The 15,421-nt window shown below is 41.0% G+C and overlaps 1 protein-coding gene across 11 annotated transcripts in view; it reads right to left on the reverse strand.

Annotated features, from left to right (window-relative positions):
• CELF1 (CUGBP Elav-like family member 1) overlaps positions 1 to 15,421 on the reverse strand; it is a 51,934-nt gene that overhangs the window by 12,504 nt on the left and 24,009 nt on the right. For 4 of the 11 annotated variants that reach the window (XM_040328260.1, XM_040328261.1, XM_040328254.1 and 1 more), the window contains 9 exons: positions 14,981 to 15,168; positions 12,328 to 12,410; positions 12,168 to 12,216; positions 8,328 to 8,510; positions 8,145 to 8,224; positions 7,871 to 8,032; positions 4,885 to 4,987; positions 4,555 to 4,680; positions 430 to 537 (listed from right to left, as the gene is read on the reverse strand). In XM_040328260.1, coding sequence (XP_040184194.1) covers positions 430 to 537; positions 4,555 to 4,680; positions 4,885 to 4,987; positions 7,871 to 8,032; positions 8,145 to 8,224; positions 8,328 to 8,510; positions 12,168 to 12,216; positions 12,328 to 12,410; positions 14,981 to 15,158 — 1,072 coding nt within the window. In that variant the 5' untranslated portion in view covers positions 15,159 to 15,168. The remainder of the gene's footprint in view (positions 1 to 429; positions 538 to 4,554; positions 4,681 to 4,884; positions 4,988 to 7,870; positions 8,033 to 8,144; positions 8,225 to 8,327; positions 8,511 to 12,167; positions 12,217 to 12,327; positions 12,411 to 14,980; positions 15,169 to 15,421) is intronic. The other 7 variants (XM_040328253.1, XM_040328258.1, XM_040328255.1 and 4 more) reach the window with 7 other exon arrangements.

A 15,421-nucleotide genomic window follows, 5' to 3' on the forward strand; every position in this document is an offset into this window, starting at 1 on the left:
CCATCTGGCGGATCAGATGAAAACAGACAGGTGGTCCGTTTTCATCCGGTCTCAACATAGAGGAGAGCAGGGCTCTGACAGGTCCGTCTCAGCACAGTGAGCGGAGATGGACCTGTCATCTGCCTGCTGATCCCCCGCTGAGTAAAGCGGAGTCTGCTGGACGGATCACTCGTGTGAAAGGACCCTAGCTCAGTTGTAGTGAAAACAAACTGGAAAATCATGTTGCAAAAAATACCCCCCCCCAAGCAAAAAAACAGGGTTTCTTGCTCATAACTGGAATCATCAACAGTGAAAATTCAAGGTAAAAGCAACTTTTCGTGAACATGCTCTAGCTCTTTATAAGTTAACCTACGTGTCCCAGTGTGACAGCAACATAGAATCATGTTTTGACTGAGGTGTAAAAAGGTGTACAGCTTCACACAAGCTTACCTGCTAAAGAACCAACATTTAGGCCAGCAGTTGCACCTGCCAGAGTCTGTAAGGCTCCAAGAGAAGCCATGGTGTTCATTGACGAGTTGTTTGAACTGGGGGATGACCCTGAGTGGATGAGTTGTGGGAGGAGGATAAAATAAAACATCATGAGCAGTACTCCAGGAAAAAAAACATTTTCAAAGGATACCAAACACTACCACTCGCTTGCAATTTTTACCTAGTTATATTTGACCATGACTACTTAGACTAAAATAATGCAATGATTGTCCTAAACAAAAATACAACGAGAAAACAAGATGAGCCCAATATCACTGCAGTTTTAAATAAAAGTACATTAAAGGTGATCTGCAACACTGTTGAGCCTTCCATGTGATTCATTACACACCTGTCAAACCGCATAGTGAGATAGGTGCCTCTGTAGAACAGATAAGCAATAAAACTTGCACCCTTTCCCCCTTCTTAGCCTGCTGATCACATAAATGTAAATGAGTAGCAGTGCACTGAGGTCAACTCTTCTACATGCAGGCTCCCAGACTTTGCGCACTATGTTATATTGCATTCTGAATGTAGTTAATAGCTTTAAACTGAAAGTTCAGTAGGGCTTTAGCAACCTGGAGTCTGTCTTTATATTAAGTTATCACTTGTTGATGGCTTACGAGTGCTCCTTAGGTGGGAATTACCATGCAGCACCTAAGCAGTCCAAAAATCTTGCAAGGTGAAAGTCCAGCAGCACAGAATCTTTGCCACCATAAAACGTGCAATGGGAAGCTGAACCACTAAAAAAAAAAATGTTAAACTTAAACCTGCAACCCATGAGGAGTTTTATGGGTAGGTAGGCACTTCCTTTGGCTTTTGTTTTTTTTGTAACATTTCACAAAAATTTTAATCCCATAAGGAAAACTAGCGGTAAAGTGAAAAATAACATAGGCCAGTTTAGTTGGAAAATAACACTTCCTGTTGCCCATAGCTATGATATTTCAGTCATTATTTCTATTCAAGGCAGCTTAAAGTGGTAGTAGATATTTCTGTTTTACCTATAGGTACTGTGAAAAGATATTTACTTATGCAACCACGTGTGTTGTCCCTGGGACACAAACAGCGACTCCTGTGTGCATGTGCGGGAGTGACAACGTGACACTGCCATTCAGGCAGCCGGCGAACCCGAAGGAAGACCGGGAGAAGATGAAAGCGCCTTCAGTGGTGACAGTGCCCCGCTGAAGGGCTTTCTTTTAAGTTAAGTTTCACATAATGTGAAGCTTAACTTAAAACACATTATAACAGTGTCTTTCCGGGGATTTTTTTTTTTATAATCCATACTCCGTGTGAAACCTAGGGCAGGGAAGGGCAGTAGTTACTTTGTACAGTAGCAATCTATATATTACAAAAAAATATTTTGCTGAAAAAACCTTTGGACATGTACGATTCTTTTTCTTTAAAGTGCATTCAATAACCATGCATCTTTGATATAACTACATGCCTCCTCTGGTACTTCCGGGTTAGGCTATTTTGTTTGCCAATAATGGTGATGTCGATGCTACGGATATTATTTTATGTTACTTCTTACCCTCATTTTATTTATGTTCTTTTGTGCTGTATGCTTTTATATATGTTTTTCACTTAATAAAAATCTTATTGAACAAAAAAAATAAAAAAAATAACCATGCATCTGGTGGGGGAAAACAAAGTTCATGGGTAGCTCAGAGTCCAGCCATCCTTGAAAGAATTTTGCATCCAAAAATACGATTTTGCCAATTGACAGACTCGAATTACACTTCGTCTTGTGAAAATCTCTGTTCCCAACGCCATTGCAATGGTCTTCCGCATAGTTTTGTGAAATTTTATATAAAATGTCAAATAATTTAAACCCGCGTCTAGTGAAGTAGTTGCAGCCTAGAAACAGACCAATATTTCACGGACCACATGCACAAGCAAAGAGATTTTTTTTAAGGAGAGGAGAGATCAGAGAAGACACAGAACTGATGTTGAGTGCTTGCACCGATAAAAATTATTCTTCACTTGCTGTCTCAATGATCAAAGAAAGTTCCATTCTAAGAATACCACTTCATCCTAATGACAACATTTGTAATGACATCAAGTTGCATATTAATACAGAAAAACTGTTAATACTCATATGTTAAATGATGGACACATCTGCTTCTATTATTGACCATAGGATTTTATAGAGCCGCCTACAGGAGCAGGACACTAGGCAGTAAATAACACAGCACTGCCTGCCTATGGGCAGTCCTAGCTGGTATAAAACCTCTCATAAATATAGGCAAGCCAGTTAGTCACAAAGCAATATAAAAAAAATAAAACATAAACTTAAGGGGTGGGTGCTGTGTCCATCAATGAACTCAGAGAAAAGGGATTTTACGGTGAGTAAAGAAAAAAATCCTGTTTACTTTTACATTCATTGACAGACACAACCCTTCTATTCTTGATTATAGAGAGCTTCCAAAGCAGTGCCTCAATGAGAGGTAGGTTGCCACTGGGGTTGGGGCACATTTGCACAAAAGTGGAGTGTTGTCAGTGAAGAAGCACTTGATTTCTTATAAGAAGAAAACACAACTTGAGCACCGTTTTGAGCACTTGCACTTTACCCAAGAGGATTTTTTTTTCCTGGTTTACTTTTTTTATTACACTGCACAGATGAATTTATTTAGTCACTTTATATGAAGTTTTTTTTAAGCATTTGGTTATTAGTGGGTGAGAACTACATTATCATTCACCATTGTTCAATTTGTATACATTGAGAAAGTGCAGCTGCCCGCTAGGTTATTTATTTAATTTAAGTCTGCTGCGCAGATAATTATCATCCGCTCTCAGCAGCAGGTCACCAAGGTAGCCAATTGGTAAAAACCTGGAGGAGTGGAGGTGAGGCCAAAGGGAAGCACCACAAAATTGATCATGTGCGTCCCTGACCACAAAGCACAAGAAGCATTGGATGCCAAGCACAGATGAGGACATGCAGGTACGCATTCTTTGACATGTATGGAGGCCAGAAAATCCAGATGAAGGGAGGCCACCACTGAGCAGATTGATTCCATTTTGTACTTCTGCACCCACATAAAAACTCAGAGCCTTTAGTTATAAAATTGGGTGAACTCCGTCCTTTTTTCTGACTGTAAACAGACTGCAGTGACCACTCTGGGTCTGGGGTAATCACTCCCTGTTGTAGCAAATTCTACACCAGCTCAGAGGCGGGAATATTGGACGCAAGAATTTCTCTGGTGGACAAGAATAAAATTTAATTTTGAAGGTCAGAGGACACATTTGTCTGGGATAAGGGCGATCCATGAGCCTGGTAACCAAAGATTTTTTTTTGCCCAATTTATTGATGGGCAGATAAAAAAAAAAATCAAAAACACAAATTGCAGAAAAATTGCCTCTCACTACCACTGGGCAGAAATAACAGGTTTACCTATAGCAGAGTGGGTTTTATACCAGCTAGGACAGTCCATAGGTGGTGATGAGTTTTATTTTCAGCCAATTGTCCTACTAGATGGCTCTATAAAGCCCTATGGTCAAGAATAGAAGAGCTGTGTCCATCAATGAATATATATATTTTTTTTTTTATCACTTTGAGTTGTTTGACAAAATCATAAGCAAAACATTTGGGGTTAATAGCTGCCATTAGAAGGCTTTAACCAAGTTTTTTCCTCTCATAATGTATAAAGATCCAGTATGAAGATCCTTTATAGCATTTTATGTTATCCATTATTCACCCAAAATTCTGTATCATTAGTACAGTCCCACAAACCACCCCCGAGCCTAAATCACCATTGTTTGTTTCAACCACTAACCCAATTCATTAGAATTATACATGTTAATTTTAATGGCTTTTTTGGATTACCATTTTTTTTAATCATGTTAATTATGATTGACAAGATGCAGTTTGACTATGGTATGCATTTTTCATATATAATTGCTCTACAATCTTCCCACTTTTAACAATGATTCTAGCAATTCCATAACCATCTTTTATATCGTTTTTGAAATTACATTTCAAAATCCATTAGGCATTAATTTTGGCCTGCAACAAATGTCACCTCCAAAATAGTAGCTTTAAAGGATTGTCCAATCTGGAACAAAAGAGAACAAAAAACATGTGCGGCTCACCAGAACTTGTCAGGACGCTGAGAGGACTGTTGGAAGAGAGTGCTGAGCCCATACTGCCTGGGTTCTGCGCAACGCTGGCAGCTGCTGCTAAAGCTGCCAAGTTCTGTATCTGCATGGCACTGAGTCCTGAAACACGCAACACAGGCAAAAGAACGCCACATGCACATTAGCCATTACGCTAAATTGGTTTTGCATTTTTATTTTATATTTGGAAAGAAAAGGAGACGGCACATGTTGATTGTAAGGTAAAATGAAGAGGGTGAAATCCTTAACATATAAAAAGGAGAAGAAAAGGATAGTGAAAGAATATTAAAATAAAAAACCACACACCTGATGTTGTCTCGGTGGAGTACTCACCTCCCATGGGATGGAGGCCACTCAGGGAGTTGAGGTTGCTGGACGCGGCTGTCTGTTGGAGGAGCTGCAAATAAAGCTAGACATTACACCAAAACAAAACAAGAAGGAGAGTGAGGGCTCAGTCCGATCTGGGGATAAAGTCTACACACCACAGATATCCACAGGGTGTACAAGAACAAGAGTTGTGAGTGGGAAGGTGTACGGGCGAGTTATTAGAATGGAATTAGGCAAAAAATAAAAAGTTTTTTTTACATCACAGCAAAAATAGTGTTAGGAAAACACTGATCCACCACACCGTGCATGGGGGGGTGGTGGTGGGGGATTAAAAGGCACCTCTATAGAGCAGATTTATGAAAACGGTTACAGAGAAAAGGGCTTTTCCAAATGGGGCTTGATGTGGACTAGCACAACATCTGCAAATCAGCCATTTGCAAGCTGTATTAAACACCTAAGAGCCTTTTCACATGGGCACTCAGTCTAGATCCAGCCCAGTTTTTCAGACGAGTGTGTAAAATAACCCTGCGCTCCCTGTGTGCGACTATTAGCCAACACGGCCAATTGGATAATAGCTGTAAACAAAAGGTAAATAAAAGTGCAAGCGCTACACTTTTATCTACCCCAGTTTTTCAGACGGATCCAGACTGAACCACAATGTATGTCTATGGGCAGAGGTAAAAGGACAATCATCTGTTTACATCTGCCTACATCTGTGTCCATTCAAGTCCATTTTTTTTTTATAAAACTTAGCTAGGCTGCACACTGCCAGTGCACTGCTCCAGTGTGAAAGCACTCTGGTTTTCAAACTAAGTAAGAGGAGAGGTTCTTTACAGGCGCTATTTTTAGCATTATAGCACCTCAGTGTGAAAGCAGCCTAAAAGGATTTTTCACAGACTCTAAAAGCAGTGGGCAGGGAGCTGTAGTTATACACTGTACAAATGCATGAAGGTAAAAAACCTTGAGCCTTTAGAACCACTTTAAACTGAACCGCAGATGGATGCACAAACTGATGTAACCTGAACCTGCTTTTTCTTAGCAAAAATGTGACTGAACGGATGACGGCCATGTGAAAGAACCCCATGAGGCTGCTTAAAAGCACTCATGCTTGTCCTCTTGCGATGCCACCTAACAGTTTAGATAGCAACTGTAAAAAAATAATATTCAAAATTGACCTACTTAATTTAAAAATACAAAAAATAGATACAACTAATTTTTTTAAAGTGGAATGATGTCATTGTATTCAGGCAGATTTAACAAACAGAAAATCAGTTGAGGATTACCTTTACAATAGTGAAGGCGTTTTCTAAAGAGTTGTGGCATGTGAGGGAACGATGAAGAACTTACATTAGCCTCCATGCGCATATATTGTTAGAAGGAATAGCAAGAGGAATTGCATTGGTCACATTAAAGGTCCAGCTGGTGTCTCGGGTCCCTATTTGATAGATTGATAGCAGTGCAGCCATTGGCTCCCGCTGCGGTCAATCAAATCCAATGACACGGGAGTCGGGGCAGAGTCCTGCTGTCTGTCAAAAGACAAAGCAGCAGGATGCAGGAGCACGGCCGCTTGAGTGTCCCAGAGGCGGAGCCAGGAGCGCCGCTGAGGAACCTCAGAGGAGGAGGCAAGTATAACTTTTTTTTTTTAAACTAGATATCCTTTAAGCTCTTGCAGAGCCTCGATATTTTACAGGCAACAAAAACTCATTCAGAAATCACCAGAATATTCTGAGCAAGAGTTTTCTGTGCCAAAAAGGTCAACTGGCCTTATAGCTGAATTTACATGCCAGACAAATGGATGATTTGAGAGGCTCTAGTGATGTAAAACAAGCCAAATGCTTCTCAATTCTGAATCTGAATCAGAAACAAAATGTATTTTTCTACAATGGAGAACTGAAAAGCCACAGATTATGTGGGTAACAGCCAAACCTCACCTTTGCTCCAGCTTTCATAAATCACCCCTTTGAGCTCACTCATTAATTCAGCACATCGGGCAAGGTACTAACAGTGTACTGTACAAAGCAACCAATCAGAAAACACCATGCACTGCACTTGAGACATTGACATTAATACAAGTGAATTCTGATTGGTTTTATGTTGGTGTTTTCTGCCCTTTGTATGGTTTAGTGAATACCACTTACATCATATTGACACCTGCACAAATGAACTGAACACATAGACATGGCGGAAAGTCGAGTGCTAAAAATTCTAATTTAGAAGCCATGTGTAAATTTGTTCCTTCAAAATTTAAAAAAGGTATTAAAATAATTAGCTGGGTTCCCATGCAATGGGTTCAACCACCATATACTTCATTGGTGTTTGCTGCAGCACTTAATGAAATCTCAGTGCAACTTAGAAAGTCCATACAGTATTCATGCGTTAAAGGGGAATGTTTCATATCTTATACTACAGAAAGGTTGCAGCACCTAAGATGGATGTAAATTTGGTTGGTTTAGCAGGAATTAGATTAACTTTGATCCACCTATGACCGTTCATGTTTAAGTCGTCGTCGATCCAATGATCGACTCCTCTCAAATCGACTACAGGTACATTTTTGTTTAATTGGTGCCTGCAGCCCATCAGCTGCAGGGCTGATCAGTATACTCTCACAGTGAAAGTCCTGTGGGCAGAGTACAATAGTGCAGCTGGGAGGATTGCTCCATCCACTTGGCTTGTGTGGATGGGAGAATCCATTTAGTTTACTTTGATCAGCCCACTGGCTGAGCGTAAAAAAAGTAAACTATGGCCAGCTTTGAAATTGTTATCGAGCCAAATACCTTTCTTATGGAGGATGTGGTCCGACTCAAAATGCGTAACCTAACCGAATGAATTTTTTTTTATCTATTTCAGGCCTCTTCCTCGGGACAAAGTTCTAGATGTCTAGCTCAAATGTAGAACAGGTGTCCATAGATGTTCTGTGGCAGGAAAATGGCACCGCAAAGCCAAACAAAACTCATGCAATACTTACTGCTAAGTACTGTGGTGCCAGACTGTTCAGTCCTGCAAGATTCCCCCACACAGAAGCTGCATTTATTTGCTGCATCTGTTGCTGGAGCTGTTGTGTCATGCGCTTCTGTTCTTTGTCTTTCTGTGTGTCTGCAAACTTGACGACAATTGGAGAGGAACATCCCTACAAAACAAAACGTCAGTCAGATCCAGACAACTGTTCCTGGAGGGCCTCAAACAGTGGATAGCTAGAGAAAAAAATTGAGCAAAAACTGAAACCGTTGTGTATGGCTTACCTCCATGGTTTGTGCTTGGTGCATGGCTTTGATTGCTGTCTGTGCCATAGATCTACTTGAAAATGTGATAAATGCACAACCTACGGGAAATAAAAGAGAAAAACCACTAAAACAACTTTGTCCACAGCAAGTCATACTTTAATATTGCAACTTAAGCGATGCAATATCTGTAACCCTACTTACCCCTGCTCAACCCATCGGGTCCCCGCAGAATTCTGCATTCTTCTATTTGACCAAACTGAGAGAACAGAACCCGGATATCATTCTCATTAACCTTCTTAGACACCATTCCAATAAACAACTTTCTGTCTTCAACTGCTACAGGAAAAGTACCAGAAAGACAGTCAGGGAGGTCACACAGGCTTGCTGCAAACAATTAGGCAACAGTAACAGTCAGCAGAGAGATACTAGCGGTTCAAAACAAATACAATGAGACAGCATGTGATGTAAACAGTTAAAATGAAATCATATGAAAATCTAAGTTATATACATTAATGTAAGCAGTTTAAAGTACATGTCCAGCTTAAAAAATGTTTAATTTCACTTTTAATAGATTAGGAGAGCATTAGAACTTTCTGGCTGCTTATTATAATATATATATATATATATATATATATATATACACATATATACACACACACATATATATATATATATATACACATATATATACATATATATATATATATATACACACACATACATATACACACACACACACATATATATATATATATATATATATATATATATATATATATGTGTGTGTGTATATGTATGTGTGTATATATATATATATATATATATATATATATATATATATATATATATATATATGAGTACACCCCTCACATTTTTGTAAATATTTTATTCTATCTTTTCATGTGACAACGCTGAAGAAATTACACTTTGCTACAATGTTGTGTAGTGAGTGTACAGCTTGTATAACAGTGTACATTTTCTGTCCCCTCAAAATAACTCAACACACAGCCATTAATGTCGAAACCTCTGGCAACAAAAAGAGAGTACATCCCTAAGTGAAAATGTCCAAATTGGGACCCGAGTGTCAATATTTTGTGTGACCACCATTAATTTTCCAGTACGGCCATAACCCTCTTGGGTATGGAGTTTACCAGAGCTTCACAGGTTGCCACTGGAGTCCTCTTCCACAATGGCATGATGGAGCTGGTGGATGTTAGAGACCTTGCGCTCCTCCAGATGCTCAATAGGGTTTAGGTCTGGAGACATGCTTGGGCAGTCCATCACCTTTACCCTCAGCTTCTTTAGAAAGGCAGTGGTTGTCTTGGAGGTGTGTTTGGGGTCGTTATGTTGAAATACTGCCCTACGGCCCAGTCTCCGGAGGGGATCATGCTCTGCTTCAATATGTCACAGTACATGTTGGCATTCATTGTTCCCTCAATGAACTGTAGCTCCCCAGTGTCGGCAGCACTCATGCAGCCCCAGACCATGATTGACTGTAGCAAGACACTTGTCTTTGTACTCCTCACCTGGTTGCCGCCACAAACGCTTCACACCATCTGAACCAAATACGTTTATCTTGGTCTCAGCAGACCACAGGACAGGTTCCAGTAATTTATGTCCTTCGTCTTGTTGTCTTCAGAAAACCATTTGCTGGCTTTCTTGTGCATCATCTTTAGAAGAGGTTTCCTTCTGGGACAACAGCCATGCAGACCAATTTGATGCAATGTGCGGCGTATGGTCTGAGCACTGACAGGCTGACCCCCCCAACCCTTCAACCTCTGCAGCAATGCTGGCAGCACTCATATGTCCATTTCCCAAAGACAACCTCTGGATATGACGCTGAGCACGTGCACTCAACTATTTTGGTTGACCATGGCGAGGCCTGTTCTGAGTGGAACATGTCCTGTTAAACCGCTGTATGGTCCTGGCCACCTTTCTGCAGCTCAGTTTCAGGGTCTTGGCAATCTTCTTATAGCCTAGGCCATCTTTATGTAGAGCAACAATTTTTTTTTCAGATCCTCAGAGTTCTGTCCCATGAGGTGTCATGTTGAACTTCCAGTGACCAGTAAGAGAGTGAGAGCGATAACACCAAATTTAACACACCTGCTGCTCCCCATTCACATGACATCGGAGAGGGAAATGGCCAATTGGGCCCAATTTGGAAATTTTTACTTAGAGGTATACTCACATTTGTTGCCAGCGGTTCAGACATTAATGGCTGTGTGTTGAGTTATTTGAGGGGACAGCAAATTTACACCGTTATACAAGCTGTACACTCACTACTTTACATTGTAGCAAAGTGTCATTTCTTCAGTGTTTTCACATGAAAAGATATACCGTATTTATCGGCGTATAACACGCACCCTAACTTTAAGAGGGAAGTTTCAGGGAAAAAAAACTTTCCACAGCCCCCTGCGTATAGCAGGCACAGTTTACCCTCTATTTTCAGGCCAATAAATACAGTAATAAAATATTTACAAATGGTATAGATATTTTGAAAAGCTGCAATCTCAGAGTCACCTCCAGATGGTGCTGCAAATGAAACCAGCATATGGCTTGGAGCTACACATTTGGGAACTACTCAAGTTACTAAGGCCAGAGCTTGCCATCACCAAGAGGCTTTAAATTCATTTAAACAAGTCCCTAACTTTGCAGAACACTGCCTTTGTGCTTTCAAAATCGTAGCACTTCACAGTGCACATTATAGATAATGGATAAATGGATAAACCTATAGTATGCAGAAGATGCAGTAGCTTGATGCAGGTATGGGTAATAGAGCTGCACGAATAAGGATCGCAATTCGCTCATGATTCTCGTGGGACAATATCATCTTTCACCTTATACAAAAAAAATGTGCCAACTTTGTTTTGTTTTTTTTATGAATTCATTAAAGTGTGTCCCCCCCCCCCCCCCCCAAAATTGAGTTTCAAAAGACCGCTGCGCAAATACAGTGCGACGTAAAATATTGCAACAACCGCCATTTTATTCTCTAGTGTCTCTGCTAAAAAATATATATGTTTGGGGGTACCGAGTAATTTTCTAGCAAAAAATACAGATTTTTAACTTGGAAACAAGTGTCAGAAAAAGGTTTAGTCTTTAAGTGGTTAAGCTTCCCTTATTTATAGACTGAAGTTCATCCCTTCAATCTAAAGTTAAGTGTTACGATGTTTCTCCTCATCTCTGTCTACGCGATGTTGTCATAAACACAGCAGGCTGCCTGGTTATTTTTTATATTTTTTTAGACAGCTGTCAGCTACGAGCAGAGAACTCTGCGTAGAATCAGTTAATTTTCTAAGATCGCGGGGGGGGGGGGGGGGGAATAACAATGCGATTCTTGAACGATTAATCGCGCAGCTCTAGGTAATAGTAAAAGACTACACTCACAAAGCGAGAGCATGAGAGAAAAATGGAACATCTCTTAGAGGTCCAAGCTTTTAGCTTTACAATAACTGCTCATTTTTTTTTTTTTTTTAAACAGGTTATTTTTGCTCCTGGCTTAAATATGTACAGGCGGCTCTGTCATAAGCAAAAAAAAGAAAAAAGTGTCAAGTGACAAGACAGTAAAAATGACAATGACAACAGACCGTGAGTAATGAGCCTGTGGAGAATGCAGTGCATGCAGTATTCAGGAAGGAAGAGTAGCAAGCACAAGACACATTAGTTACCCCTATGTCTCATGCACACTGGGCACATGTAGTGCATACTAGCATATTATTGCATAAACCTGCAGACTTCAATGCCACTTTAGGCTACATTCACACGATTAAAGCCAGTGCGAATTGTAGCAGAAGGAATCTTCCGATTCTGCTGCAGGTTGAAGCGGCTAGTTGAGGCTGCAGGCCCCGTTCACTATAATGACAGGTCACCGGCGGCCATAACTATTCACCGGCTGTGCAGAAAGAGCTGCAGCAGTAATCAAGATGCCTGCCACTACAATTCGCACTGGTCTTAATCGCCAGTGTGATTGTAGTTTTAATAAGAGAGGAGCGCAACACAAGTATCAGAACACACCTGAAAAGATCTCATAACTAAGTGACATACCATTATTCTTCTCACTGTCAGCTGGCTTCATCTGAATTGGATGATGCATCTAAACACAGAAGAGGAAGAAAAAATTAGGCTGGTGAGATACTAGAATTCCTGATAGTACATTCACAGATAAACACGCTGAATAATTTTCACTAAGTGCTAAAATACTCACCCCAGGAAGTATCTTCATGTTATGCAGAGCATTTTGTGCTTCTAATGCTGCTTTACGGGTGTAGAAAGTGATAAAACAACAACCTTAAGAGGAGAAAGAAAAAAAGAAAAAACACATTAGTGCCGGAGGAGACAGCTGTTTGTAATAAATCCTGAGTATAGGAGCACACCCATGAGCCGTACACTCATCACAACAATTCTGCACAAGACCTCAATGATCAAACCAACAAGGAGGAGTGGTCGGGATCTGGGAGAGCATTCTGTTTCTAAAGCCCTTTAGAAAATAATTTGAGTGGAGGCAGCCAGGGAACATTGAGAAATAAGAATGGCCATATAAGAGAGCCTGGCTGCTCTCAACGTCCTGCATGTACTCTCAAAGGAGAAGATCGTTTTACTTCAATGGCCACTGGCAGAAGCAGGAAAATCTCTCGTTAAATGCTACTATTTACAGGTTGAAGAGTAAAATAACTCAGGAAGCTCAAAAATAAGAAAGCAGAGTTAACAGACTAGTCACCGAAATGCCTGTGATCTCAAAAAATTTCAGTCTAACTTTCCTAAGAACACCATTCAGAGGCAGCAGTGCCTTGGACCTCACACTGCAGATATACAACTATAATCTGTGGGCATAGGAGTGTCAAGGTACACTCACATACCAGGAAGCGCAACGCTTTTTTCCTGGAGGAACAAGAGACAAAATATGTGTTTTTAAGGGCACAAACATTTGTAGATGTTATCTACAACATAGAAAAAGTTCACTTTTTAGGTTCAGTTGGGTAAAAAACAGCAAGCTTTTGAGACATCTCAGGGTTAGCCAAGTGTCAAAACGGCATCTAGTCTCGAATGTTTGCAATTTTTATTTACTCAATTAAAATAGCTTAATACAATAACTTTCCATTTCTCCTTTTCCTGTCAATCATGTGAAGAAGTGGTGTATAAAGATATTCCACAGAACATAAAAATCTAAACACTACATTTTTCATGCAGTTCAAAGCGGAGTTCCACCCGAAAATTGAACTTCTGCTTTTCGGAACCCCCCCCCAATGTCACATTTGACATCTTTCAGGGGGAGCAGATACCTGTGTAATGCAAGTATTTTGCTCCCACTTCCAGGCATAGATACCTGAGCCACCCGCTGGTATCTACGCCACTCCCCCCTAACACCCCCCCCCCGCTGTCTTCTGGGAGACATACAGGTCCCAGGAGACAGCAGAGACCAGTGGGAACGTGAATGCGCAGTAGGGAACCAGGAATCTTCCCTTACCAAAGATGGCAGTGCGGCTTCAGGTGCCGACATCGCGGGTGCCCTGGACAGGCAAGTGTCCATATTTTAAAAGTCAGCAGCTGCAGTATTTGTAATAAATAAAATAAATAGGCGGAGCTCCGCTTTAAAGTACACCTGCCCGCTCTGAAAACGCTAGATTCCCAGATGCAATAATTATCCAATAGCTTAAAAGATGTTTTGGAATTATTTTTTTTTAAGAAACACTCACCTAGGTGTATGAGGTGTCCGATATTGTACCCGTCCCCTTCACCAGCTCCAAGACTGAGAACTGCGCGATCAAACACTGCTGATCACTCGGTTCTTCTCAGTGCTCCGTAAGCAGAGAGCTGGTGTCTGTCAGTCACTGGCTCTCTGCTTGAGCCAGTTATAAATCGAGGGTTCTGGGTGGATCACACCAGTAATTATGGGTTAAAAGTGGTCAGTTTAAAAAAAAAAAATCTTTTAAGTGTCTTTTGAGAAAAGTTTACTAGCACATTTTTTAAATGCCACAAAAGCGAGATTTAGCCCTGGTTCACACTGGGTACGATTTGGAACGATTTGACATGTCAAATCGCATCTCAAATCGGCGGCAATTGTCGGCAATGGCACTGTCCTAATCAGTGCGACGCCGCATCTGCGATTTCAAAAAGTAGTTCCTGTACTACTTTTTGCGATTTCGGGCCGCGATTTACATAAAATTGCGGCCAAAATCGCAGCAGCGAAATCGCGGTAAAATCGCGCATTTTACCGCGATTTTGAATTCGCAGCAGTGTGAACCTAGGCTAAATCTCTGAAAAGTGAGGGGAGTTGCCCTCTTCATTGTGACTGGAGTAGGTGTATCCACTGGGAGACTTATCCTCACCTCTTGTTCTAGTTACAAATCTAACATTTTAGCAATAGTGCCCAGAACAGGGGGAGAAACCAACTAGCAGGAACAGAACGCAAATAAAAAAAAAAACACACAAAACAGCTTGTCTATATGTATTTTACAAGTACAGTTAGCCATTTGCTTAATGCCCTGCTTTAGGAATTTACATTACTTCAGCTCTATCCCTCTACAACGGTGGTCTCCAAACTGTGGCCTGATGCCAAGTGTGGCCCTTTGCTTGCCTTTATCCAGCCCTTAGGGCACTACTCCTCCAACTGACACCAATGATGAGGCACGGTTTTCTTCCACAGAAGCTGATGCATTTTCTGCTCCAACTGGCGAGAATGGACGACCCCCCCCCCCCCCCCAAAGCCTGAAGGACAGTAAACTGGTCCTTGTTCAAAAAGTTTGGAGACGCTCGTTATACAACGTGTAAAGTAAGCCACAGCTGAATGACATGAGCACAACCTCACTGCCAACAGGAGAGTCGGAAATAGTCAAGACATCTACTAGACCTTGGCTTACCTTTACTCTGTGGAGGATTCTGGCTTCTGTCTTTCAAAATGTTTATTTCATAGACGGCGCCATACTGTTCAAATAGCTCCCGCAGTTCTTTTTCTGACCAGCTGCGAGGGATCTGTCCCACAAACATTTTGATGGAGTCTGGATCCGGGTGGTCTGGATGGTCCATGGTGCCGTTCATCTTCTTGGATCTGCAACAGAAGACAGTCGGTGGCTTCAAAAGTCTTGCACAGAAAAAAAAGAAACCTCCATCTATCAGGAGTGAAAATTTAAATGTTCATGAGTTCACGGTGCACAGAGAGTTAACGAAAGCTCCACATTAAGAGTTAATTTGGTGTTATGTATGGGACAAAAACGGCACACACAAGAATGTGAAAAATCAGCAACTAACGAGAAAATGGCCGTCTCCGCTACAAGACCAGACACGCATACCTATGACCCCAG

The sequence above is a fragment of the Rana temporaria genome, chromosome 11, assembly GCF_905171775.1.
Source record: "Rana temporaria chromosome 11, aRanTem1.1, whole genome shotgun sequence".
NCBI lineage: Eukaryota > Metazoa > Chordata > Amphibia > Anura > Ranidae > Rana > Rana temporaria.